Source organism: Neophocaena asiaeorientalis, unplaced genomic scaffold (assembly GCF_003031525.2).
Source record: "Neophocaena asiaeorientalis asiaeorientalis breed wild unplaced genomic scaffold, Neophocaena_asiaeorientalis_V1.1 scaffold249, whole genome shotgun sequence".
Taxonomy (NCBI): domain Eukaryota; kingdom Metazoa; phylum Chordata; class Mammalia; order Artiodactyla; family Phocoenidae; genus Neophocaena; species Neophocaena asiaeorientalis.
The window spans coordinates 9220265-9247439 of record NW_020172625.1 but is presented as its reverse complement, the minus strand read 5'-3'; the positions used below and the strand labels follow the sequence as shown (position 1 = coordinate 9247439).

The window sequence follows — 27175 nt, the reverse complement described above, 5'->3', positions numbered from 1 at the left end:
ATAAAATAAACTAAAATTAAAAAGATCAACTCAACATACATCTACAGTTTTTCAACTAATTCCATGTCATACATAGAAGGGGTGAGATCAGTTTTGCAATATTCTATAGAAGATGGAATGTTATAATTAAAGCACTATGATATGGTGCCTTTGGTTGGAATCCAGTTCTTTCATTTACTAGTTGAGGGACCTGAGGCAGGTTATTCAATCTCTTTAAGCCTCCATCTCCTTATCTGTTGAAAGGGGGTAGAATGTCTTTGTAGGTTGATGTATTTGGAAAAAGATAAGGCATAGAAAGCACCTAGCACTGTTCTTGGTACATAGTAGGTGTTCAGTAATAAGCAGTTTTTTCTTATTATTAAATACCCCAGGGGCTTTCGCACCTGCAGGGAATCCCAATGATGTGCCCAGCTCAGGGCTGAAGCAAGGTATTGCATATGCAAATTAGCTGGAGGAGACCAATTCTATGGAGGAGGGAAAAACTGCAGTATTTCTATAAAAGTTGGATGGAGCAGGTCTGTGAATGGGATGGAAAAGGCTAAAATTTTTTAAAATTAATTAATTTTATCTTATTTTATTATTTATTGGCTGCGTCGGGTCTTCGTTGCTGCGCGCGGGCTTTCCCTAGGTGTGGCAAGCGGGGCCTACTTTTCGTTGCGGTGTGTGGGCTTCTCATCGTGGTGGCTTCTCTTGTTGTGGAGCATGGACTCTAGGCACACAGGCTTCAGTAGTTGTGGCATGCGGGCTCAGTATTTGTGGCTTGCAGTTTCTAGAGTGCAGGCTCAGTAGTTGTCGCACACAAGCTTAGTTGTTCCGCAGCATGTGGGATCTTCCTGGACCAGGGCTTGAACCCGTGTCCCCTGCACTGGCAGGTGGATTCCTAACCACTGCACTACCAGGGAAGCCCAAGGCTATAATTCAAAACCACTTAGAAGGGTATCAATGAAGAGAGTTCATTAGCTCTTGTATTATGTTCATCAATGTCATGTAAAAACAAACAACTGATGCTAAGATAACCTAAAACCACTACTCTAGATAATTTTATGTCATCTTGAAGTCAAACTGCTGTTAGTATCAGAACTGTTACTTGACTATGACCTCCTCCTGAAGCTTATATTTTGATATTTCTAGAGTCTGTGTGTTCTAGGAAAAGTGCTAATCCGAAAATTCTATTGAGGAATTTGAAGTTCAGGATAAAGGAATGATACAACTTCAGAACAACCACTTTACAGATGAAGAATCTGAAGCCTGAACAGGTAAACTGACTTGTTAAAGATTACATAGCTGAAAGCATCAGAGCTGGGCTTAGAGAACAAGAGAACAAGAAGGAATAATCTTTGAAAATGAATTATACTAACCTAAATACATAGGCTCAGCTCAGTGTAGTAAAGTTAGTGATTTGTTTAAACGATTGGATACAAGAGGAGATTTCTTCTGTTTTATCCCTGAGACAGGATGTTATATATCTTATATGTGAGAAGACTGAGTAATGTGATTTCAAGGATCCACTACTTTCTCAGAGTTACTCCCTTAACTTAGCAGATGTCCCAAGTTCCTTTTAAAATTAATTAAAAGGCAAATAACTATTTTGCTCAACAATTAGAAGGCCTAACGTGATATTTCATGTTAAACTACTTAGCTATAATTGACTGATGTTGATGTTTTTCAGGAAGCACTAGTTGGATAGAAAGTTGGGGAAGATGTGAATGGAATGTAGAAAAGTGACCAAACTACTTTGCCCAAGTTTTACTGTGGATCAACTCCAGGTACAAATGGCCTTTATTAGCTAAGACATGTTAGAAATAGTACCTCTCATCTTGTTTGAGCATCTGGCCTAGAAAAGTTGTTCACCTGGGCTTTTCCTGAGGGTTTCCATCTAGCAACGTGAGGTAGTTAGACGGATCTTAGAGAAGCTGCTTATAATTGGGCAAGATGCACATACATTGATGGTACAGTCTGCTCTCTGGCAAATTTCATCTACCATTAACCATAGAGTGATGTGTCTTACATTCCTTTCTTTCTACTTACCTTCCGACCTACCTACCTATTATCTATCGACCTACCTACCTATCTAATATCTATCTACTTTTTAAAACCCACTCTACAATCCTGAGCCAGATATAGTAAAACAGAAGGCTTAGATACACATACAAAAGGAAACAGAAGGTAGGTGGTGAGGTAGGGTTGAGAGTGGTGCTAAGAGAGGCAGTTAACACCTATTATAAGACAAGCTTTGTGCTGTGCATCTTGTATTTGGCATTTCATAAAGAAAGACAGATTAACCTAAGAAAATCCTAACTCTAACTCCTCGGATGCATGGACTACATGTTATATTACTTACGTACTCCTTCTCTTAGTGTTCACGGACGTGCTGTAGACAGAGGCTTTTCCTCTGCCTCCTTATCTTGATTCCCCTCACCCTTCTCCTTTTCCCCATAGTGTATCACCTTCTAAAATGTTCTACAAGCTTATTTATTATGTATATTACTTATTATCTATCTAACCGTGCTAAAATTTACAATGTAAGCTCCACAACAGAAGAAATGTTTGTCTATTTGGCTCACAGGTGTGTTTTTGCCCACACCTAGAATAGTGCCTGGAACATGGTAGGTGTCCAAAAATATTGAATGACTGAGTACATAATGTTGGTTGGATGAAAGAATGTAATTTAAAAATGAAGGGAACAATTTCTAATAACATTGGAAATCTGTCAGAGTTTCAAGGGTTCCTAGTGTGGTAGAATCCCATTACAGAAATGCCAGAGCTGTGCGAGCTATTAGCCACACGTGGCAATTCAAATTTAAATTTATTACAATTAAATAAAATTTAAAATTCAATTCCTTAGTCACTCTAGCCACAATTCAAGAGCTCACTGCCTATCTGATTGGACGGCAGAGATACAGAACATATCCATCATCACACAAAGTTCTATTGGATAGCGCTGCTCTTAAGACAGAGGTACCAAATCCTCAACCTTAGGGACTAGCAGGACATTAGGTGAGAAATCCTGAATAGTGTTGGCTGCATCTCTCCAGTTCCTATTCTTCTCTTTGCCTTTGGTTATGAATGTGCTCAAGAGTAGAAACTGAATTGTTGCCAGAGGATATGGGGACTGCCACATGGTCAGGTAGCTTCTCTGCTGCCAAAACTGTAAGGAAAACACATCCTCTGATTTCATTCCAAGTGAAATCCCATCAGTGAATATTGCACATAGCCAGGCAAGAGGAATAATCAAACTTTTGTTGTTTTAGGCCCTGTATGAGAGACAGAATCAGAGCTGGACTGAGATGTGTAGGCTCCTCGGGCAGGCAAAAAAAAACTCTGGCACCTCTTCAACTGACATGCTTTAAACGTTGGTCCAACATTTAATTCAAAGGAGAAGTTAACCAGCATGTGAAACAAGAAGGAGAAGATGGAAGCTGGGTGCAGCTTCCTCTGTTGCTCGGAGTAACTCAGCTCTGGGGCAAGTAAACCTCCTGCAGTTCCTGGGGCCCATTTTCCTAGGAGGCAACATGGTGCAGCTGCTACGAGCAGAGTTTCCAGCCCTAATCTTCCTAGGCAGACCACTCTCTAGCTGTGCGATACTGAACTTTCCTAACCTTTCTCTACTCAATTTCCTCATTTATAAAATTGAGATAATTATCATAGCTACCTCACAGCATTTATGAAATAAAGTGTCTAGATCAGGCTCTTGCATGTAGAAGCTTTAAAAAATAGTAGTTTCAACTCCTCAAGTATGCTATTGGGGGGAGGGTCAGGGGTGTGGAGGAAAAGGGAGCGGTAAATATCACTTCTCTTTCAAAGTCATTTGTCAAAGTATTCCTTCTAACCCTATATCTTACTCTATGAGATGTTGGGGCAAATATAATTTTCTCTCTTTTTGTATGTATTCTGTGATGAATTAGTTCCTAACTTTTTGAAGAAGTTATTCTTTTTTCTAATACATTATGCATTGGCAATTGCACTTTGTCCCTCAGTCTGGCTCCAAACAGCACCACCCCACAATAAAGAGCTTCTTGTCCCTCATATCCTATGCATTATGCTTGTGTGAAAAGGCTCATATCATCAGATAATTTAAAGACTGATGTGATTCACAGTGTTGATAAAAAAACTGAGTATTTCTTAAGTATCTTTTAGGCAGATAAGGTTCTTATTTTTCCCCTGGTTTCATAATTCAATGTGCTACTTGATGCGTGCCTGGTAGCGATATACGCAGGCTAGCTAAAAGATTTTGTTTTTATTCAAGAATAAGAATAGACATCCATGGTATTTGGACTATAAATTTCCTTCTTTGCATCATTGCTAATTTACCACAGTAATCTTTCCAGAGTCCAGATGTGGCCTCAGAATCACTCTCAACACATCATCCTAGGAAGCCACTACTGGTTGATTATTGTTGACACTCAAGATGAAAACTTGTCATCCCTCTACCAGAGATAATAAATCTCAAATATACTGTCAAATGGTGAAAACCAATAAGATCATAGGGTCAAAGAGCTCCAAATTTTAGGCCTGTCTCTAAGACACTGAACTGTAGTTTCCATGGAGTTAGAAGAACTGATTCTTTATTGCTTACTTAAGACCTTTAGGGGGTCACTGCTCATGGACAGACACTTCATTTACATTGAATAAACCCAGAAAACACAATGAACATGTATATTAACTCTAGGATGGTTGTCCAGCAATTAGGACAATAAAGGACAGGCTTTACTGAAACTGAATGGAGACTTTTCTAGTTTGTACTTTTCAGAAGTACAAACTTGAGTTAACCTTGAAGTCCTACTTTAATGCATCTTTAGTGTTTCTCTGGATGAAGAAGCTTTTATAAGCAGGTAGTTACTGCTGTAAATAGTTTTCATAAATCCTGTGGCTCATAATCAACATCTGAGAATTGCATGGGGAATCTGAGTGAAATCCATTAAGAACATTCCAAACATTATCTATTATTAATGATCACTGGGTGAGATGTTAATACACTGTATTTTTAGCAGCTGCAAGTTCTAATGTCAGCCAGGTTGATTCAGAATTCATTTCCTCTAAGGTAGAGGGATTAAATACCAGGAGAGTTTATTATCTGCACCTCACCCAGATAAGTTTTAAATGTATTTGTGGGTTTTAAAGCTCTCATGAGAGAGAAACTATGCATTGGACTTCACAAAGAAAAATTTCCTAGAAATTAAGTGGGTAAAGAAATGTACATGGACATCTCATGCTAAGGCAGAGAGGCCTATGGCAGCAAGCTGTGCTTGGAGAGCAGTGCAGGGGGACAGTTCAGCTGGGTTTCAGGTAAATGGAAGTTTCACTGAGATGGCTCTAGAGGGACGCTGGGGCCAGAATGCAAAGAGTCCTGAGTTTAAGTAAAGGAATGTGGACTTAACCTGTAGACTAATGGTCTTCAACTGGGTTCTACAAAGAAGCCCCTGGAATTTTGAGGATGAGCTCCAGAGCTGCTTCAGAACTGCTTTAGTGGGTGAGAACCAGGCAGAGAGAAGGAGGCTAAGCCAGAGATTCTCAAAGTATGGACCCTGGGCCAACAGTACCCAAATCTCCTGGGTGCTCCTTTGAAATGCAAATCACATGGCCCCAACCAGACTTACTGAATTAGAAAATCTGTGGTGGGGCCTGGCAATTCATTCTAAGAAGCCCTCTGGGTAGTTTTTTTTAATGCTAATGGTTTTTTAATCTTTTTTTTTTTGGCTGCACCAGGTCTTAGTTGCAGCACCGGGGATTCGCTGTGGCATGCTGGATCTTTTTTTAGTTGTGGCATGCAGACTCTAAGAAGCCCTCTGGGTAATTCTGATGCAAGGTAAAAGTTGAGAACCAGTGGTCTAGGCCTTCCACCCCAGCTTCAACAGAGTAAACCTGTGTCTTGTCTGTTTTATAAATGGCACTTGTACCACAGATTTCATTTGAGAAGGGGTCCAGGGGCTTTAAAGAAGTGAAAATCAATACTAGAGGCAAGTGGGAAATTGGGACTCTTAAATGGTTATCCATTGCAATTGTCAAGTTAAAGGAAAGTGAGGTAATACCTTTTAATTCTGAAGTTAGTGGCCCCAGTGACTGTCAGTGGCTTCTCAAACATCTGAGAGCCATCATTCACAACCAACTAGCATCACTTCACTTTTAAGTACTATTGCTTTTCTCATCTGCTTTTCTTTCTCTTTTTAAATTGTTCATACCTTTTGAACTACTCAGAAAATAATTTTCAAGAGAAATAGGGAGGTGAGCTGAATAGCTTTAAGAAATCCATATAAATAAAAATACTAACAGAGAAGTCTCCCAGTCCTGTCTAAATGCACATTTTTATGCTGTATGAAGAGCTATAGCTTGCTCTTCAAGGGAAGAATTTTCAAGTCTGACAGATGTTTGGAACCAAGAACAGCTGTGATAAAGAACGAAATGAGGAGATTCATGCTAAATACACTTTTCAAGTCAATTGGGTTCCAAAGACAAAGTTTGGCAGAGAGTACAAAGTGCTTGTGGTAACAATGCAATGACTTGTGTGAGTAGAATGCACATGAGGCATAGAAAGGGAAGAAGCTGTTTTTGGAAACACCAGAGAAATATAAAGAGAAATCTAATTTTTATAAACTTTAAAAGAGCTTCTGCAGCCTCACAGATATTGAGAACAGACTTGTGGTTGCCAAGGTGGGGGACGGGGGAGGGATGGAATGGGAGTTTGGGATTAGCAGATGCAAATTATTATATATAGGATGGATAAACAACAAAGTCCTACTGTGTAGCACAGGGAACTATATTCAGTATCCTGTAAATAAGCCATAATGGAGGAGAATATGAAAAAGAATGTATATACATATGTATAACCGAATCACTTTGCTGTACAGCAGAAATTAACACAACACTGTTAGTCAACTATACTTCAATGAAATAAATTTTTAAAAAGTTTCTGAAAGTGTGGTCCATGGACCACTCTTATTGGAATCATCTGGGGTTTTGGTTTCAAATACAGTTTCCGGCACCCCAGCCCAGCTACTTTTTCTTTCACTCTCCAGATGATTCTCAGGCATGCTGGAATGTGATAAGCACATGCTTATTCTGAAAGTTTTCTATATAACAAGTGGCCGAGAGTTAGCTAAGCAAATCTCAGGGGAACACAACTGGTACCTCTGAAGTCTTCACTTTCATTGATGGGGTATCTAAAAGTTCTGGGCAGTGATTCCCTAAAAAGGATTTCTTTGCGGTAATGGATTACCCAGCTCTGTGTTTTTCTCATGTTTGCTCCTTATGTTCAAGACCACATTTTCCCAACTTGGAGTTGAGCAATTCTAAAGTAAATTTAATCAATGTAGAGAACTTATCGGCCAATTTATATCAATAAAAGTTTTCACCAGTACTTTCCTCCATGAACTATCTAGATTTTTTTTTAAGTCAATGCTTCATTCTCTCCATGTTGGCACACATGGAGGGACCAAATTGCAAACTCTAAGGCAAAAACATTTATTTTATTTTGCACTTTCCTAAATAAATGAAGCTACTCTAGCCTTGTGGAACTTGGACACAATGACTTAAGTATCCATATAACTATATATTTATATATTCCACAGAGGGAAAAATCGCAGTAATACTCTCTTTATGAAACTTTCTCCATCTACTCCAACCTCTGCCCCTTTCTGCCTTTTAGAATTCAGTAACTAACAACTAGTTGAAAATTATTTTCTATTATATTATTTCAAATGAGATTATACCTCTCCAGGAAAGGCCTAAAACAAGCATTCAAAAAATACCTGGTGACTGATTGATTTGAAAAGTGAGGTTATCAGTCCTACATGTAAGTTTTCACTTAAAATTTAAACACACACATACATACACATATTATTATCATTTATATATAAGTACATATACTTAATTATATAAAATTAAATTTTATAGTATTAAATTAATATATCAATTAATTTCATTACATTGAATTTGAGTATATATAAATTCAGTTTAATAATATCTATCTATACACACACACCACCACACAAAACACCATACTGTCTCATATAATTTGTCCCTTTACCAGCTTTCCTTCAATCCTACTCAGATTGATTCTTTTTTCTGTGTTGACATGCATAAAAGAGGTTCGTATGTTAGCTTTTCCTTGATCATTCATACTGACCCTCACTTTATAGTTTTTGATGGAAAAGGGGAAGAGAAGCAATAGAGTTATTACATTGCCATTTTGGGGACAATTAACAAAAATGTTTCCACTGAATAGATTCTCATGAGGAATGCCACACTCAAGTGCTCTGTGCTCTGGTAACACTTTATACATTTATCATAGCATACATGACCTTCTAGCTATCTGTACTCATGCCTGTGTTGGATATCTCCATTTAATCTCCAAAGTCCTCGACAGTGCCACGTCCTGCCCGTCCTCTAACAGTTAAATGTTAACTTGGAAAACAGTTTACAAAACCAGCACTTTTTTATAAATAAAGCCACCAGTATTCTGTGCCTGTACAAGATGTTTCCAATTTTTCTTACTTCCCTTCTGAGGTCACAAAACAGAATCCAGTTTTGACATGCTTTTTATAGAAAATTCTAGAAAAGAGACAAGGCAAGATGAAATTAACAAAAAATAAAATGGACACTTGAAGTTGGCATGCCTGCTATTGGTTTCCTTCCTTCTCACTTGACATTCCCATTATGTCTAAATCATGCTGGAATACAAACCATCGAGATCAATTACTTTCTTTCAGCAGATCTTACAGAGACAAATGATAGGCCTGCGGCATCCTTCAGCTTTAGCTGGAAATCTCTTGAGCAGCAGAAGGAAAGAGTGGCCACCACACAGAATGATATGCCCTAGGGAATACAGTCTACACCTGGGGTTCTATTTTTTTTTTTTTTTTTGGTACACGGGCCTCTCACTGCTGTGGCCTCTCCCGTTGCAGAGCACAGGCTCCGGACATGCAGGCTCAGCGGCCATGGCTCACGGGCCCAGCCGCTCCGCAGCATGTGGATCTTCCCGGACTGGGGCACGAACCCGTGTCCCCTGCATCGGCAGGCAGACTCCCAACCACTGCGCAACCAGGGAAGCCCAACACCTGGGGTTCTAAAATGACTAGTTTTCTGGTGACTTTCTCCTGTCCTTGGTCATTTTGATGTGTATTTGGAGAGAAACAAACTTGTCACGTCTCTGGTAGGATACAGTTATATAACCTGAAGCCATGCAGCAAAATTTTCCTTCTTCATTTCTACTTTGTGTTCCATTTATGCCTTTATTTCAGCTAATCCAAAAATGTAGGGACCCTATTAAGCTCCCTTTAAACAGGTAAATACAATATTTATCTCCCGTATTCAGGAGCAAGGCTTTGCTCATTTATTCTTCACAATACCTGATGCAAATTCCACTGGCACATAAGGATGTGAAGTCTATTGGTGTTTGCCCCATTAATAACTTTCCAAGTGTTATGACTACTTAAAACTTTAAGGCTTTCTGTTACTGCAAGTTCTGCTTCTTGCCTAGGGTATCTAAAAATGGTAAACCCGGAAGATTATTTTTGGGACAAACTTGTCAAAATAAACATAAGCACTGATAATACAATTTGGATGAATGGGGGTAATCATCTCAGGACTCACATTCATTTAGATGCCTTTTTCATGCTGATGTTTTTCATCTGTGGGTCATTGCTCACTAATTGATAAATGAGGGGCTAGACCACATTTCTCTGCAATCTGAGACTTGGGTTGACAATTATCAAGCAAAGTAATCTCTGACTTCAACTTCAGAAACCTACAACCGGAAAGGTGCTCCTGACTATGGGTAATGCTGGTCATCTTGGTTAGTCAACACAGCAAAAACGGGAATCCTAGTATTTAAACACTGAGGTACGGCTTCCCTGGTGGCGCAGTGGTTGAGAGTCCGCCTGCCGATGCAGGGGACACGGGTTCGTGCCCCGGTCCGGGAAGATCCCACATGCCAGAGGAGTGGCTAGGCCTGTGAGCCATGGCCGCTGAGCCTGCGCGTCCGGAGCCTGTGCTCCGCAATGGGAGAGGCCACAACAGTGAGAGGCCCGCATAAGGCAAAAGAAGAAAAAGAAAAAAAAAAAAAACCTGAGGTAACTGAATCTAACGCTACTTAGATAGCATCAATCTATTTATGTCTGCAGTGTTGAGTCATTTGTGATTCAGAAATAATATTTGATAATATTTCTAAAGCAATGAAATTAGGTAGGGAAAGTGACTTGTGACTCATTCTAAACTATGACAGATGAGAAATAGAAAATCCAATATGTCAATAAGGAAAAAAACAAAATTTGACCATTTCTTTCTGGTAGTATAGTCCACAGAACAGAGGTGGGGAGAAAAGATAAAAATAAGAATTTAATTGCAATTGTCTCCTAGTCTATCCAAACCCATTTGCATTGGGAGAGATACAGTCTGACTTTTTCTGCCTCACGTAATCTCATCGACACAAGTTAATCAGTATTTCCAATGATAATTTGCTTCTAGAGTGATTCCCTTTCAAATTCATATTCTTGGAAGGTAGTTAATAACAGGGAATTTAAAGTCAAAATATCAAGTTCACAAAAGTTAAACTACAGGGCTTCCCTGGTGGCGCAGTGGTTGGGAGTCCGCCTGCCGATGCAGGGGACGCAGGTTAGTGCCCCAGTCCGGGAGGATCCTGCATGCCGCGGAGCGGCTGGGCCCATGGGCCATGGCTGCTGGGCCTGCGCCTCCGGAGCCTGTGCTCTGGGACGGGAAAAAAAAGTTAAACTACAAAGTGTGTAAATTCTATTCACTCCTCTAGGATTATAAAATTGAAAAGCTTTACAGCTGAATATAAAAATTTATAGTGCTTGGGCCTATACTATTTAACAACTTATAAATGAACTTAAAATTTAAAAAATCATATTTAAATTACCAAAGTAACTGAAAAATAAGTCAAATCCTGATTCATGTTTAATAAACAGGGTATGTATATTTCCTATGTTCAATAGTATATGTATGATCACACACATTTATTTATATAGGCTTGTTTATATGAACATATAGTTATGCGCTTATATTTATTTGCAGTGAAACATGTCTCAACTCTGTTGGACTTTGTTGAAAATCAAAGAAGAAATCCTTATTGATGAATGAAGTCCAGGTGGGCCATTTTTTTCGGAGCATATAATAAAGCACACTAATGATTTTTAAAATTGGCTGCACATGTGTGGCTGCACAATTTCTTACCAAGGTAAATAAACATGATTAATTCTGGCAGTTATTCAGAAGGCACACAGAAACATTCTGAATGCATTTTATCATGTTAAACTTATAACTGCTTTCCTGAAGCAGAGCATATTTTAATCATAACTTTAAAATATATACATATATATTTAGACTGGCAAATATAATACTCTTTTTAGTCTTCTATATTCTTAATAACCATTTCTAAATGTTTCTGAAAATTACTGAAGTTTTAATTTTAATAATTCCAAAGATATAAAATTATGTCTTAACTCTATCTTCACACTAGTTACACGCATGAAAGGGCATGGTATTTCTGACTCTAAATTTTGGAGTTGAAGTATGATGGTCTGGGTGTGAGAAAGAAAAGAATCTACATGATGTAGAGTTGATCAGCTTGGATGTTGGGTTACAACCAGAAATACATTGATTTTACCTTTTTTTGAATATACAGAATAATAAAAAAATTAAATTATAACAGAAAGAGGAAACTGAAGGCAGCTTAAGTATACCTATATATTTAAAAGATAGTATCACTGAAGTACTATATGAGAAACACTAGGGCACATACCACAAAACACATTTCAGTGAATTTTTATAATACACCAGAAATGGCCTGGGATCATGGGCTGTGTGGCCTTGGGAAAGCACTTAATTTCTCTGTGTATCTCTCCCCTAGGTTAAATAATATATAGAGTCTTACCCAGCTCTAAAATGTATAACATTTCTCCTATATTAAAACAGAATCAGGAAAAGCAACTTATCAGAGATTTTAATATTTTTCAAGGTACCCAACCCTAGAGAATGACAAAAAACAAGCACTAGGTCCAGACTTTCATTGTATATAGACCTGGAAACCTGAAATGCTGAGGTTTCTGAAAACGAAACGTGCATTCTGAGTGCAAACTTGTATCTACTTTTTAGGGATACAGCAAAATAATTGCAAGCACTAAAAAGAAAAGCAGCAAAGCTAAAAACAGTGTACATTCTCTAACCTATTTCTGAATAAAGAACCAATTGCTATATTTAAATCAATGAGAACTATGGCTAAAAGCAAAGCATAGTTGAGGATCTCGAACTCTTTTTGGTAACAGATATGCGGACACATAGGCAAATGTGACTGATATTCACTATTAAAGAAGAAGATAACAGTAACTTCATTGAATTTGCCAGTAAGCAAACTCCAACTTGGTGCATACAAAAATTAGCTTTTTTTCTTTTAGTATCAAAAGCTTTAACAGGGCCTAAAGTCACGGTCAATGTTTGCAATGTTAAGCTGAGAGTCTTATGTCTCCAACCGTCTTCCTTTCGCATGTCTAAGTTCATGTACTAACCAGGGAAGTGTGCTGTTTTAATGGCTCACCCAGAGTGCTGGGCTGCTGGCAAAGACAAGAGGAGGACTGGGGACAGAGAGGGTATTAAGCTGCCATGCCGAGTCTATTTTAAGTCAGGCTGGGTGACAGAGAGGTGGAGGAGGGAGTGGCCTGAGTAGGCAAGCTCACCTGTTATTACTATTATTATAATGATATGCCTGTCTACTTACAAGACTTGCTATGAACTCTTTGGGGGTAGGAATAGCTTGTTATTCTTTTTCTTATCTTAGTGCTTGGCACCCAGTAGACACTGTATATTTATGAAAGGAATGAATAAAAGACCCCCAACTCCTTCGGGGTTTCTTTCTCCCACTACTTTCGTGTGTTAGGAGAACTGATTAGGTTACGAAGTTCCTTATTTAAAACTTCAATTGCTCCCTTGAGTTTTCTTCCTTAAAGTCATTCACACCTTCAGATGAATTACTTTGATCTAATCACCTGCAGGAGTGCCTGCACTTCAGGATTCACTGAGGGGGATCTCAGATTTGGGGGGGAGGGCCATGAAAGGAAGTCCTCCATGGGGTTGGGTACTTTGTACTGTTGAGAGCAGCATTGGGGGTTGCTAGACCAAGGAAAGTGCGCGAGGGGCTCAAGAGCAGGTTACACAGGACAGAGTGGTTACCATTACAGAGAATCTACTTTCCAAGCCAGTCTAGAGGGATCTGATGGGACAGGCCACCAAATGCTTTTGTAAACATTTAGCATTTGTACACACATGGCAGCTTGGGGAAGGTGGTATTTGGAGGTCAAGCCTGGAAGCTGCACATCCTATAGCTTCTCTAGAGTTACTAACCTGTACTGTATGGTCTAGGTTAGCTGTGCTTCATGTGTTAAAACCCAATTCCTGTTTCTCCTCAGTGGGAGGAGGACAAGAGAGAAGGAAAATGAAGAGAACAGAAAGGAGACCACATCCTATGACCCCTCCATTCCCCTAGTTCTCTGTATCATCAGTGTGGACTAGTAGAGCTGTCATGGAATTGCCCACTTCACAGGACATGTAGAATATGTTTCCCTGTTCTTCCCCACCTCCCTCTCATGCCAAATGATCAATCAACTCACACCCTCTCTTCCAAGCTTGGAACACAAGCTTAGCACTCACAGGTCAACTCTGGGGCCTAGAAAATTACCTACCCGCCTTCTTCTGAATATTTATGCCCAAATGCCAAGATGTCGGATGCCCGTCCACTCCCATCACAGACAACAACTGGCACGGGAGGGGTATCTCGAAGGTATTCCAAGACAATTGAGATCACATTGGGTCCTCCTTCCACAATGAGTGCCACCACTGGAACGCCTTGACCGATTCCTGCATTAAAAAAGGAAAAGAAAAGGAAAAAAAGAGAAAAGAACACAAAGCCAGCAAACCAAAGAAACAAAAAGAGAAACAAAAAGCACAAACTAAAATTACTGAGCATGGGGGAGGGTAACAACATATGAAGGGCTAACATACAGAGCGAAAATGTACAGAAAACCCTTTAGCAGAATTTTCCCACTAGAGAGTCCATTCGACTCTGCCCTCTTCCCGCAACTCCCAGGGCGCCGGGGTTTTAAAGAGCTGATGACTATACCTCACAGGGGAGGCGTAGAGTGAGGAGGGTGGGAAAGGAACTGGTTAGTAGAAGAACTGCTGGGCCAGCAGCCAAAAGACTGGAAGCTAAATGTGATCTTAAGCAAGTCTCATATGGATCCAAGGGTCAGTTTCCTATATGAAAAATGGGAAGTTAAAAAAATGCCACCTCCCTGAAGTCATCACAGTGCTAAGAAAATGCCTAAATGGTTCTTATTATTAAAGACTACCAAAATCAGCTGGGGGCATATTTTAACTTGTTGAATCAACCAGTGGCAAAATTAGGGGTCTATCTATTTCTGACCATAGGTGATAAGCTTGATTATGGATTCTTAACACTAGAATAGTTATAATAAATTACTCAGGAGATATGGCATCTGCCCTCTGCCATTACTGTGTCCTTCACTACTGAGGAAGGTGCCAGGCACACGATGGGCAAACATTTTCTGAATTCAGTTGAATTAAGGGATCTCAGCTATTTATGCTGAGCCATAGACATTGCTGTTTTCAAGTAAAAACTGCCCTAACATCAACACTTATGTATGTTCAACCTAACAGAGTAAAGAGAAGTATTAAAAACAAATGTCCATGAGAGACATGATGAGAAAGAAATTAAATTAGTTTTCAAGTGACATCTCAAGTATCATCGTTCATTGAATAAGTTTTTTTGCTCAATTTGGTACCACATTGTATTTTCTCACTCTATCCTCTCAGAATAGTTAGGAAATTGGGCAGTGTCATAAAAATGAAAGGGTTTTATAAGGTACACAAAGCAGTTATCTTAAAAAATAGAGTCAAGATTCTGTACCACTTCTGTAAATATGAACTGAAAAAAGCCCTTAATCACCTCAGTTCTTCCTTCCTCTTCCCCCTTCTGTTATGGTTTTATCTTTTATCTAGAAACTGCTTCCCTATGAGAAATAACAGTTTGGCGTTTGATTTCTTGCTCCATTAGTAAGAGATTTTATTAGACTTGTGTGACCTGTTTTACTTCTAAAGTATAAGTACATCAGTCTCCTAGGGCCTTATCTCTTATAAGTCAGTGTTTTTCATGGTTTGATTTTCATCTGTAAAGAATGGTCCAAAATGCCAGTTACACAAAAAAAGAGTGCTGTTTTAAATCTACATTTAAAAAATGTAAGAAAATAACAACTGTTGATTAAGGCAAGAAGCCAAGATTTTTTTTTTGTTCCCCAGAAGGAACTGGGAGAGAGGGATGACCTGTAGCCCCATCAGAGTTTTCTGTGAATGGGGAGTTTTTGAGAATTACTCCTTCAAACCCAAGGAGAGGGAAGTAAAAGGTCATGCTGTTCTCCTTTGACCCAGAAGCTCTAATGACTCAGACAAAAGGCCACTTTAAAGCTCTGTTGGGGTGTCTATGAAGGAGACACTTTCCCACTGCTATTGTTTATGAGGATTAAGTAAGTTCCTGTTGAAAGGCACGTTAAAGATTAAGGGCTAACTTGAAATGTTAATACAGCACACTTCTTTTGGAGGAGAATTTTCTGACATAAAAAATACCCACCCCTATATGGATTTATGTTCTAATGTGCCTTGGAAAAGAGAATCTTTTCCAAGGCACATTGAAAGTTATTTTATAAAGTATTTTATGTTTAAAGTTTAAACATACACTTAAATGTTTAAAGTGATTTTATAAGGTATTTCCAAAATACTATGCTTTTTAGTTTTTCCCTTTGCTTTTCTTTAGCACATGCTCTCATATTGTTTCATGTCAAGGAACAATATGCTATACCTACTGTTTTATACCAAAGGATATCATTTAGACTATTTCTAGGATCTTCTAAGAGAGGCCTTGGCCAAATTCTGATTCTTGAGCACTGATTCTATCAGTGGATCTTTACTCCTACTCACAGACCAACTGTGACCCACTCATGAAGGAAGAAGTCATAGAATGGATCTTCTAGAATGTTCCAGTGATCCAGAGTCTACCAGACAATAGGCAAGATGGCTGGAAAACTCTCCTCTCTTTGAGAGGAAACACAGGTGCAAAGGATCAATTTTCATAGGAAGATTTGAGAGCAATAAGCTGTCAGTTATATTTATCAATAAATCAAATTGTTATAACCTCTAGAAATACAGAAGCATTTAGATGGTCAGATTTCCTATATTTGGAATGAAGCTGTAATTAACTGAAATGATGAAAAGAACTACATTAATTCAGATATATATTCCAGAGCTAAAAACTGGATGGAGTAAAGTATCAAAATATCATCTATTTTTTCATAAACTGAATATATCCAATATATCTATGCCTCTAAATTCTCTCCCATTTCCTTTAGTGATAATATATGGAAATTTGTTCCACAGACAATGAAAAACCCTTATAGCCTAAAACGTAAGCATTTTTTATTTTCTTAGTTATAGGTGGTAGAGAATCAGGCCGTGCCTAAAAATATGCTTTGTGTAAATTAAACATGCCAATATATGGATATATGGTAACATTAAGCCTTTTTGTCAACACACACACACACACACACACACACACACACACACACACACACCCATCACACATATTACCTTTTTTCTGAGAAAAGAAAATGATATCAAATAATTAGTAATGACCTAAAGCAATGGTTCTTAGCCTATTTGTTGGAGACAAGAATCTTTGAAAACTTTTGTGAATCTGATGAAAGCTAATGATCCTTTTCCCAGAAAAATAAATGCTCATAAGGACAATCACAAAAATGTTTCTATGCATTTCAAAAGTTCATGGATTCCTGAAGCCTATTCGTAAAAATCTTGCTAATGGACCCTTACAAAGCCCCACCCTAAATTAAGAACACTGATATACAGGTGGCCCTCTGTATCTGTGGGTTCCACATCCACAAATTCAACCAGCTGCGAAGTGAAAATATTTGAAAAAAATTCCAGAAAGATCCAGAAAGCAAAACTTGAATTTGCCGGGCGCTGGCAACTATTTACATAGCATTTATGTTGTATTAAGTATTATAAGTAATCTAGAGAAGATTTAAAGTGTACAGGAGGATGTGGGTAGGCTACAATGCAAATACTGCACCATTTTATAGAAGGGACTTGAGCATCCACAATTTTGGTATCTGTGGGGGTGGGGCTGGAACCAATCCCCCAAGGATACTGAGGGACCACTATATATGCAAAGAGCATCAGTTTGTGTTCTTTTATGAAGCCCACTGAGGCCTCTGAGACAGGTTCTAGAATGGGTTTTCAAACAAAACTCTATGTCCAGGGAAACTATATCACATTATTACTACCCGGTTACAGTGACTGGCCAAAGTTTCCAAGGTGAAGCACTGTCTATAGGTTATTTCTCCTCCCATCCTTCATTCCTTTCTCTCTTCCTTGTTTTTCTTTATCTCTTCTGTTCACATTTTCTTTTCTAAATTACATTTTAGACGTAGGATATTAAAAAAAATCTCTAGAGAAAACCACAAATTTACAAATCTGTAGCATATGACATCATTAGTAAAGAAAAAGCATTTTAAAAAACAAGAATGGTATATTCTTTATTAGTGAAATAAACATTTTGGGAATTCACTGCAGATCCAGCTGGATTCATAAGGACCACTACCATTTTCTTTATGCCCACAAAAAAATTTAACATAAATTCCTTTGAAGAGCCTCACAAGTGTAAGTCTTGCTCAGCTGAAACTACTGACCATTCACAAAAAGTAGTTTAGATTTATAGTTTTAAAAAAATATGACTTCTATTATCACCAAAACGTTCTCATTTTATCTAGGCCCCTCAGAGATCTTTTTGGTCAATACTTGTTCTTTTGGTTTGGGGGAAAGTAGGCTAATTCCTTAGTTGATTGCAATAATTTTTCATTTTCTACTATAACCAAAAACTTCTTAGAGATTTCCATTAGAATTTAATTTTAGAGCAACGCAGAGTTGCTCCCTCAGGAAGAGGCAAGATGTTTGCCACACTTTTTAGTTTTTGTAATTTTGGAACTGGAAGCATTATAGCCTACAAAAATGTGAGCTTGAGTAACGGACTTAGCAACTACATTCTAGAGGATTCCAAGTTGACCTCGGGCTTTCAAATTATAAATTGAACCCCAGTTAATGGTTCTTTGCAGAAGATAACCTCTTAGACGTTTGTCCCATTTTGTTATGACCACTATGCAGTTAAGCCTGGGCTTCCAATAATTCAAATATTGTCAAAATTGGCGTAAACAAAGATTGGGTTGGGTGGTGTAAAGAAGGAGGTGGCAGGGAGAGAAGAATGTCTTAAAATTCTGAAAGACCTTTTTCTTCTCTCTCTTTCTGCCAACATGAGACTATAATCTACGATCAGTTCAGCCACTTGTAAAAATATTTGGTGTATTGTAGTGAAATGCTTGGATAAATAGATTTTTTTTTTTTTTTTTTTTTTGCAGTACGTGGGTCTCTCACTGTTGTGGCCTCTCCCGCTGCAGAGCACAGGCTCCAGACGCGCAGGCTCAGCGGCCATGGCTCACGGGCCTAGCCGCTCCGCGGCATGTGGGATCTTCCTGGACCGGGGCACGAACCCGTGTCCCCTGCTACGGCAGGCAGACTCTCAACCACTGCACCACCGGGGAAGCCCCGGATAAATAGAATTTTGATCAAACCAAATTAATCCTTTGGTTTACTGTCAACATCATTATATATGATCTAAAATGCCAGTGGGCCTAAGGAATACTTTTTTTGCTGTCGGAAAACGGTTTGTATTTACATGGAGATGGAGCACAGAAGATTGATATTCAGCTAAATCTTAATGACCAAAGCCACAGATCACGTGATTATTGCAGTACAGGTCATTTAGAAAGGAGGCTTCAAACATTACGTGAGCGATGACTTCTTGAAGATCTTAATCACTTTGAGAATGAGTGTGTCAGTGATGGGTAGGTATTTCTGTTTACCAGCTAAAGCTGTTTAGCAATGACATGAACACAGTTAACACACTGGCCTTGCCAGTTCTGGGATTATGCGATTCTTGATGATTTAGAAGTTTGTTTGGAGAATGCATATGCTTTCAAAGTGTGCATACAGTGAGAATTTGTCAATATATTTTATGTTGCAAAATTTTAAATTTATATTATTAAAATGCGTATATTATTAAAAAGCACTGGGCTTCCTTGGTGGCGCAGTGGTTGAGAGTCCGCCTGCCGTTGCAGGGGACACGGGTTTGTGCCCCGGTCCGGGAGGATCCCACATGCCGCGGAGCGGATAGGCCCGTGAGCCACGGCCGCTGAGCCTGCACATCCGAAGCCTGTGCTCCGCAATGGGAGAGGCCACAGCAGTGAGAGGCCCGCGTACCACAAAAAAAAAAAAAAAGCACTGAACATGTCCCCTTTATCCCGTTTCTCATTTGAACAGTCTGGTCTTTGATTCAATGGTTGACTCGACCAATAAATATACTGGTCACCATCTCCTGTATTTGGACTAGAATGGGGCCATAAAAACTCACTAACCCCTTAAGATCTTATATTTTACAAAAAGAACTTTATACAGACCTGGGGGGCATTAACAATTACTGTAGTGATGGGAAAAGAAGCAGTCAAGTTATTTGCCTCATTTTAATGGGCACCCGTTTACTCTCTGCTTGAGAAATAGTGGCTGAAGTTTGCATAATACCACGGCTTTTCACAAATAGTTTGAGAATTAGGTTCTTGCTCCCCTTAATGAATCTCTTCTATGGTCTGCAAATTGTGGGATGGATTTATGAAAATTAAATAAAGCTGGTAATCAGCTGTGTTTAACTGACAACACTCGATACTATTCTTATTTATTAAGTTTAAGGCGCTTCTTATAATTAGGAAGATTCCCAGAACATGAATATTCAGGTACAACTGTAGAATATTACTGTATAGAAAGACAATATTTTAATATGCTTTATTTTGGCAAAAAGAAACGTGATTGGAAATCTTTGAGCTACTAAGGAACAGAGTGAGCCCAAGAAAATATCAAGGAATGACATAAGAAAAAAAAATGCATCTCATTTTAACTAGAATGTCTCTTCAGTCTTCAATGGAAGCAGATGTTTTAGATATTGCCTTCATGTTTTAGAGATAGAATACATTATCTATTCAAGACAACAGAACTATTACTGGAATGTGCCTGATCCCACTTGGAAATGGGTAATAAACCCATTCATTTTAGCAAATCCTGATGATGTATTCAATTGGTAAATGCCAACCCCAGTTCAAACCAATTATGTATATCCTTACTACATTTTTTTTGCCACTATAATTCTGCCCCTAAATGGATTAGAAAAGCATTTGGAAATATAAAATACTGCACAAATTATTAAGCAGTCAAAAGGAAACCACATGCAACAAGATGCTTCAGTTTTAGACACTTTTGGTTCTCTAGTGGGGAAGAAATTCCTTGAAAAAGGACAGGGGTCTTTCCCTGAGGCATAAATTTCCAACCCATTGGAGGACTAGGCAGGGGTAAAGATAAGGCAAATTGCTTAAATGTCTTTTCCTATCATCACCAATCCCTATGGCAACTCCCTTGTCGATATTGAACTTAACAGACCCCATCCATACACAATCTTTCCATATTTAAAGCTAGTGCCAATATTCCAGAATAAACATACATGTATATTTTATCTTGGCAGTTAAAATCTCAGTAAATTTGGCTGAAGATATGAGGTTGTCAAGACGTTGAAGATATAGAGTTTGAATTCATGGAAACACCTCTCTGAGACAATGATAAAAGACCAAAAACAGATGGTGCATAGCATTTCTTACCCTGGGGACTAAGAATGTTAAATCTACTGAATTAATATGGCCAATCCCCTTTTTTTCTGTTTGTTTTCAATGCATTTTTTTCTGTTGTTGAACCAATCTATTTTTCGCATTATCAATGCTGCAGGTATTTTCTTAGGAATTCAGTACCAGCCCCCACCAGAGGACTATAATTTTGGACACTGCCTTCTTGCTTTGCTTTCCCATGTAGCGATTGAAGGCCAAAGGCCAGAACTGGGGGAGTGGATTGAATGTAAAAATCTTGAAAGCCAACCAAAGAGGTCACTGTGGCATGTGTACTGGCAACTCCCATCATGTCCTCTCTATCCATACCCGCCTATCAGAGAACTGAACTGTCCGCAGCACAGAAGGGCAGGCTTACTTGGCATCTTTCAAAGCTGATTGGAATGGAGGTAGATTCCAGACCTGCAGTGGGCCAGATTTGCCTTCCTGCACTTTGAATGGAGACCTTGAACCTCAGGTGAGTAACTGGGAGGGACTGGGAGGGCATGAGTACTTGGGGAGTAAAGCCTCTATTAGTGGTGGCTCTGATGGGACCATGTCAGGGTGAATAAACAAGCAAAGAAGTCTGTGTGCAGGAAGAAAAGAAGGGAACTGAGTGCATCACAGAGGAGAGATCACGTGGCCTGAGTGAGAGGGAGGGAGAGAGTGTGTGTGTTTGGGGGTGAGAGAGAGAAAGAGAGAGAGTGAGAGTGGGAGAGAGAGACGGATTTATTGCCTGGATTATTAGCTACTTTTCAGTTCAAGATACAGTCACTTGGCTGTAGTTCGTAGAGTCCCCTATAGATCAAAGGTAGAAAAGTTTTTTCTGTAAGGGGCTATATAGTAAATATTTTAGGCTTTGTAGGACAATGGGCAAAATAGAGGACATCATGCAGGTACTTATATAACGAGAGAAAACAAATTATACAGAATGTTTATGGACGAATTGCAAAACACAATTGAATACATTCTTTTTTTGTACTACAGGTCTACTAACGAGAAAAATGGAATTTTCAGATGGAGGCTGAAATTTGAATTTGATGTAGTTTTCATATGTTACAAAACTATTCTTTTATTTTCAAACATTTAAAAATGAAAAAAACATTCTTAGCCCATAAGCCATGTGAAAACAGGGTGGGCCGTAGTTTGCAAACCTTCCTCTAAACACATTTCTCTTTATCAAAAATACTCCTTTATATATTTTCAGTGAGTTTCTCTTTATTGCCACCAAACATTCCCCTCCCTAGCCTCACCTCTGCTGACTCCAAGGAAGTCTTCACCTGTCCTTAACAACATGGAAAGTCCTCAGATGCTCTTTTCTCAGCCTGAGGACCCTCGCAAGGAGACAGTAGTTGAGGGCTCTTTGTAAGAGAAAAATGGAGGATAGCAGAGATTTTTTTTTTTTTTGAGGTAGGGCTTTTCTTCTTTTAAATTTATTTTATTTGTTTTATTTTTGGCTGCACTGGGTCTTTGTTGTTGTGCGTGGGCTTTTCTCTAGTTGAGGTGAGCAGGAGCTACTCTTCGTTGCAGTGCACGGGCTTCTCATTGTGGTGGCTTCACTTGTTGTGGAGCATGGGCTCTAGGCGTGCTGGCTCAGTAGTTGTGGCACACAGGCTCTAGAGTGCAGGCTCAGTAGTTGTGGTGCATGGGCTTAGTTGCTCCGCAGCATGTGGGATCTTCTGGGACCAGGAGTCGAACCCGTGTCCCCTGCATTGGCAGGCGGATTCTTAACCACTGCACCACCAGGGAAGCCCTGAGGTAGGGCTTTAAGAGGCAATATTCAGTTCTAAACTGGGTGTAAGCCTACCATCTACACAGTGTCAGGCAGGCCTTGATTTTGGAGCTTAACTGATGCTCATGTGGGAAACCTGGTTACCAGTCATGGTGAGCTGCTCTGCTTCTCTCAAAGAGAAGAGGACTCACTCATGTGGTCGATCAAGGAACTTCACTCAGACAGCAGAAGGGATTCAGATGGTCTTCAGAGAGCTCTAAGCCCAAGAGCAGAGAGAGCAATCGTCCTCTGTGAATACCCTTGGCTCCTGGAGAGTGGCACCCTCTTCTATAAGCCAGCCAGCCTGGGACATGTGCTTGCTCCCCCCCTGGCAATGTGGGCCCCAAGACTGGGGTTTTGCCTTGATTTCAGTGGACTTTTCTGGAAGCACTTCTTCATGCAACACCATGACCATCTCTGCCCTATACTCTGGAAGCCTGGACCTGTCTCACTCAGATGATGACTCTTTTCTTTAGATCATGGGCTGCCTGGCTGGAACTGGGCTGAACCTGTCCTGTCCTGATCTCTGACTCTGATTCCCAGTTCCATGACTGTCTCTACCTTCATTTATCTGCTGCTTCCTGTTGACCCCTACTTTTTAACTCAGCATGGGTCACTCTAGTCTATTGTACCTCCTTGCTACTGTAAACTCTGACAGCATGTCTAGACATTGTACTACTAACATGGTAGCTGGAACTATGCACATCCTAGAAAGGCGTAAATACATCTTGATATGACTTGATAAACAAACAATATATTTTAGAATTCTACACAGTGTCTAATACACAGAGTTGGCACACAATTCATAGCACTGTTTTGAGTAATGAGTTATTTGTCAAGTACTTAGAACAGAGTCTGGCACTTACTGAGAACTATATGGTTAAACAAATATAAAGATTCTTATATATATTTATTAGGTTTGTAAAAGGTTTCTATTTTAACTGCATAAATGATTCATGACGACAAATGCATTTTATGGATTTAAACCAAAAGTATGCTCTGACAAATAAATAATTTGATACACACTTTTCCAAAGTTTGAATATTCTCTCATGCAGACCAGTAATATGCTTAGGAAGGCACCTTTATCTCCTATCCAAAACACTAAAACTTTCTGCTTTGGGGTAGGTGATCTTTTTGTCACTCCCCCGATGTCTTCTACCGAGGGGCCTCTCCTCAGTGCTTCAATCAGCTTAAGTCTTTTGAATTCTGTGGGTTGGACAAAGATGTAAATGCCAAATAACAAAACTCATAAGTTGACTCCAAGTATATTACATGCTAGTAAACAAACTTAGCTTTTGACTTAATCAATGGAAAACAGTTATTCCCTCATGGCCAGACAGCTCTGATTAAAATGTTCTGCTATTAACGTCCGTATGTTTCTAGGACATCCAAGCAACAATCCACGTGAATCGTTTCAAAAGAAAGGGAATGGCCAATGGCATGGGCTGTAAGGCAAGTATTACTCTCAGAAAAGGAAAGAGCCAGCGTTTTTTTCTTTGGGGCCATTGTTTGCAGGCTGAATGTTTTAATATAATTGATCTAAGTCTACAAGAAAACTCGCCCAAACAAAGCTACAGTCTTCTTAGTTTCTGCTCTGTTCAAAACCCACATCAAAAGGCATCCTTGCCTTCTCAAATGTAAGGTAATCAAAGTGATTCTAACTCATTTTACTTTATAATTCCTTCCCCACACTCCCCTATAAATGTGCCAGGATCTAGGTCCACAGCTCGTACAAGATTCTTTGGCTTCTTGGCAGAATTAGTAAGCAGCAGAGCAGCCAGGGGAATTATGATTTGGAAAGACCTAGCCCACAGTGCAGGGCACGGCTGGGTAGGAGAGGTAAATGGTAAGAGGGAAATGTTGCTGGTAATGGCAAAATTGTATATTAATTTGCCCTTCCAAAATAATTAAAAAAAAAAAAAATCTCTGCGTCATTTGAAGGAGACTGCAATTACTTCTCCCTGCACCAAATGTGAAAAATTCTATTCCCTCTTTAAGGCATGTTCTTTTTGACTTACTCTTTCTGGAGAACTTACATGCATCCTGCAGTTCCCAGGCTCAAAGTCTTCCTTAGGCCCCTCCCTTTCACCCCCACCAGGCAGAATTAACTATTCTCACTTCTGTGTTCTTATAGCATTTGCTTGTCTTAAAAGCCCATGCCAATGAATATACTTTATAAATTTGTCAATCAACTACTATGATATCAAGGAAAAAATTCTCATAGTATCTTACATATCTCTTGAAGTTTTCTCTCATTAATTTACATGTTTGGACATCTCTTTTCTCTGTAGGTAGGTTTATCTTTGTATCCCCAGCATATCATAGAGTGTTCTACATGTAGTTCACTAAAATCTGGGGTACAGAAGGAAGGCAAGATACTGAATCACCTCAAGTATATCCTGATTGCTCATAGGTTATATGACAATGTACTTATTTCTATAGAAATTTTCAAATGTTTTATGACATAAGCAATTTTCCCTTAATCAACTGACCTGAGGTCCAAGGCACTTAGATCTGATTTAAATTCTCCTGAAATCAGGAATGATGCCAAATGCCCAGTTTCTGTGCTCACTGGTTTTCCTGTGGGCTACTGAGATTGCTTCCTAACTGATTTCTCTGCCTCTACAACAATCATCACATAACTGCTAGTTATCATCTGTAAATACAGTCTTCTCTGTAACAATATTTAGTGGGTTCCCATTGCTTATAGATAACAGCCCAAATAATTTTGCATGAGACAAGGCTCCCCATGTTCTGGACACAACCTTTATTCACAGCCTCATCCCTCTCTCCAGAACTTTCTGTTCATTCTGATTCTAGTCTCATCCAGACTATCTTCCTTATCCTCCATCTAGGACTATTTTTAAATTTCCCTTTAGCCATCCTAATTTTCAGAGAGGAGTATCTTTCCTTACTCTTGGTTTCATGAGGAGGAATTTTTCCTAAGAAGATCCTTGGGTTTTCTTTGTTTTTACTCCTTGGTAGATTTGAGAATAATAACTGGATTTGCCCACTCAGTCTCGCTCTTCTTTCTCTTGGCATCTTCCTGCCTGCAGGAAGCCTGACATCTCCCAAATCCTCCAGGGCCCTGTCCCTGCGGGTGTATGTGGTGGGATGGGGAATGAAGGCTTACTGTGGAATTCTGCCTAATTCTGGGGAGTCAATAATCCCACTTGGTCAAGTCTAAAATCCATGTCTGCTAACTTGTCCCCCAACTAAAAATGATATTCTGAGTTCCATCAACTACTTCTTTTATTTCTCAAAGTGTTTAGAACTTGGATGAGGAAAAGAGGTGCTATTTCTTGTAGCCCCTCAGAAACCCTAACTCAATCTGCAAAGTCCAGTTCAAATGTTACTAATTCCTGAGGCCCTTCCTAACTCCCTCAGGCAGTATTAATTATTCATTCCTTTGTAGCCCCATTATTTATTTATTTTTCTACATATCCTTTGGCAGTTTTTAAATTCTGCCTTGCTTTAATGAAAGTTTCATCCACTACATTGTAAACTCTTTGGGACAGAAACACCCACACCCCTCTTAGACAACATTCTGGTTTCCATAGTGCCTCATACTTAGAAGGTAGTTCAAATAAATGCTTGTGAAGTAAAATTAGAAGGTACAATGCCTAGGGTCTATACCTTGGGACTAGCACAGCTGAAATGACATGAATAGATGTTATAAGGGGACTAAGTATCATACCTCAATACTACTGATGCAAACTGCTGAAAGTGGAGATGACAGCCATTTAAGTGGTCCCTGGTATCCTTTTACAGGCCTTCACTACTGGCCTTAGTGGTGGTCAGAGACCAAGAAAAGAACACGCTGAGTGACCTGGGTGGGTGCTCACACATTGCCTTGTCCATCTGGATTAAGTCTGCAAGAGTCCAGATTCTTAGGAACTTGAATAGCCAATTACAGTTCAGCTGTCTTGTACTTTTAAATTGAAGCCTTATTATTTCTCAGAATTTGACCCAGCTGCAGTGACAACGTGTCCTGGACACTGGGGAGAAAGACGCAAACAAAGGTTTACACTCTTCCCCTTGCTGGAAGGATGTCCGTGAAAGCTATTATTTCCTCCAGTTGAAATAAATAGGGAACTATATGACTGAAGTAGAAACCTAATTCTGTTCTCTCTGAGGTGATGGATACGTTTTAGCAGCTAACTTGCTGTAGGCCAGGAGTGACCTTCATTCATCACAAAGGTTATTAAAGTTATTAAAATAACTGACTGCCATTATCATGTATGAGACAAAGGAAGGGTACTGATTATTTGGGAGCTGGTAATGGTATTTAATCCAATTTCTGATCAGCAGTTGGGAAAAGCGATACATTTTTATTTGATTACCTGGCAACTTTTCCAAAAGATAATGTGTCCAATCTGATCAAATTTTCACTGTTACTAAATCTTCAGTGAGAAATATGGTGACAATGTCATGGGAAACCTTCTTTCCTCTGGTGTCAAGTTTCCATGTGGAGGGCTCCATTAATGTGACACATCTAGCCCCTTGTCCTTCTCTTGTCTCTATATATAGAATTGAGTAACCTGGTTGGTGGTGACTAA

At 39.3% G+C, this 27175-nt stretch overlaps 1 protein-coding gene across 10 annotated transcripts in view; it reads right to left on the bottom strand.

Annotated features, from left to right (window-relative positions):
- Positions 1–27175, bottom strand: part of TRPM3 (transient receptor potential cation channel subfamily M member 3) — a 783705-nt gene that overhangs the window by 166047 nt on the left and 590483 nt on the right. For all 10 annotated transcript variants that reach the window (XM_024738980.1, XM_024738984.1, XM_024738979.1 and 7 more), the window contains one exon: positions 13689–13863. In XM_024738980.1, the coding sequence (XP_024594748.1) occupies positions 13689–13863 (175 nt within the window). The remainder of the gene's footprint in view (positions 1–13688; positions 13864–27175) is intronic.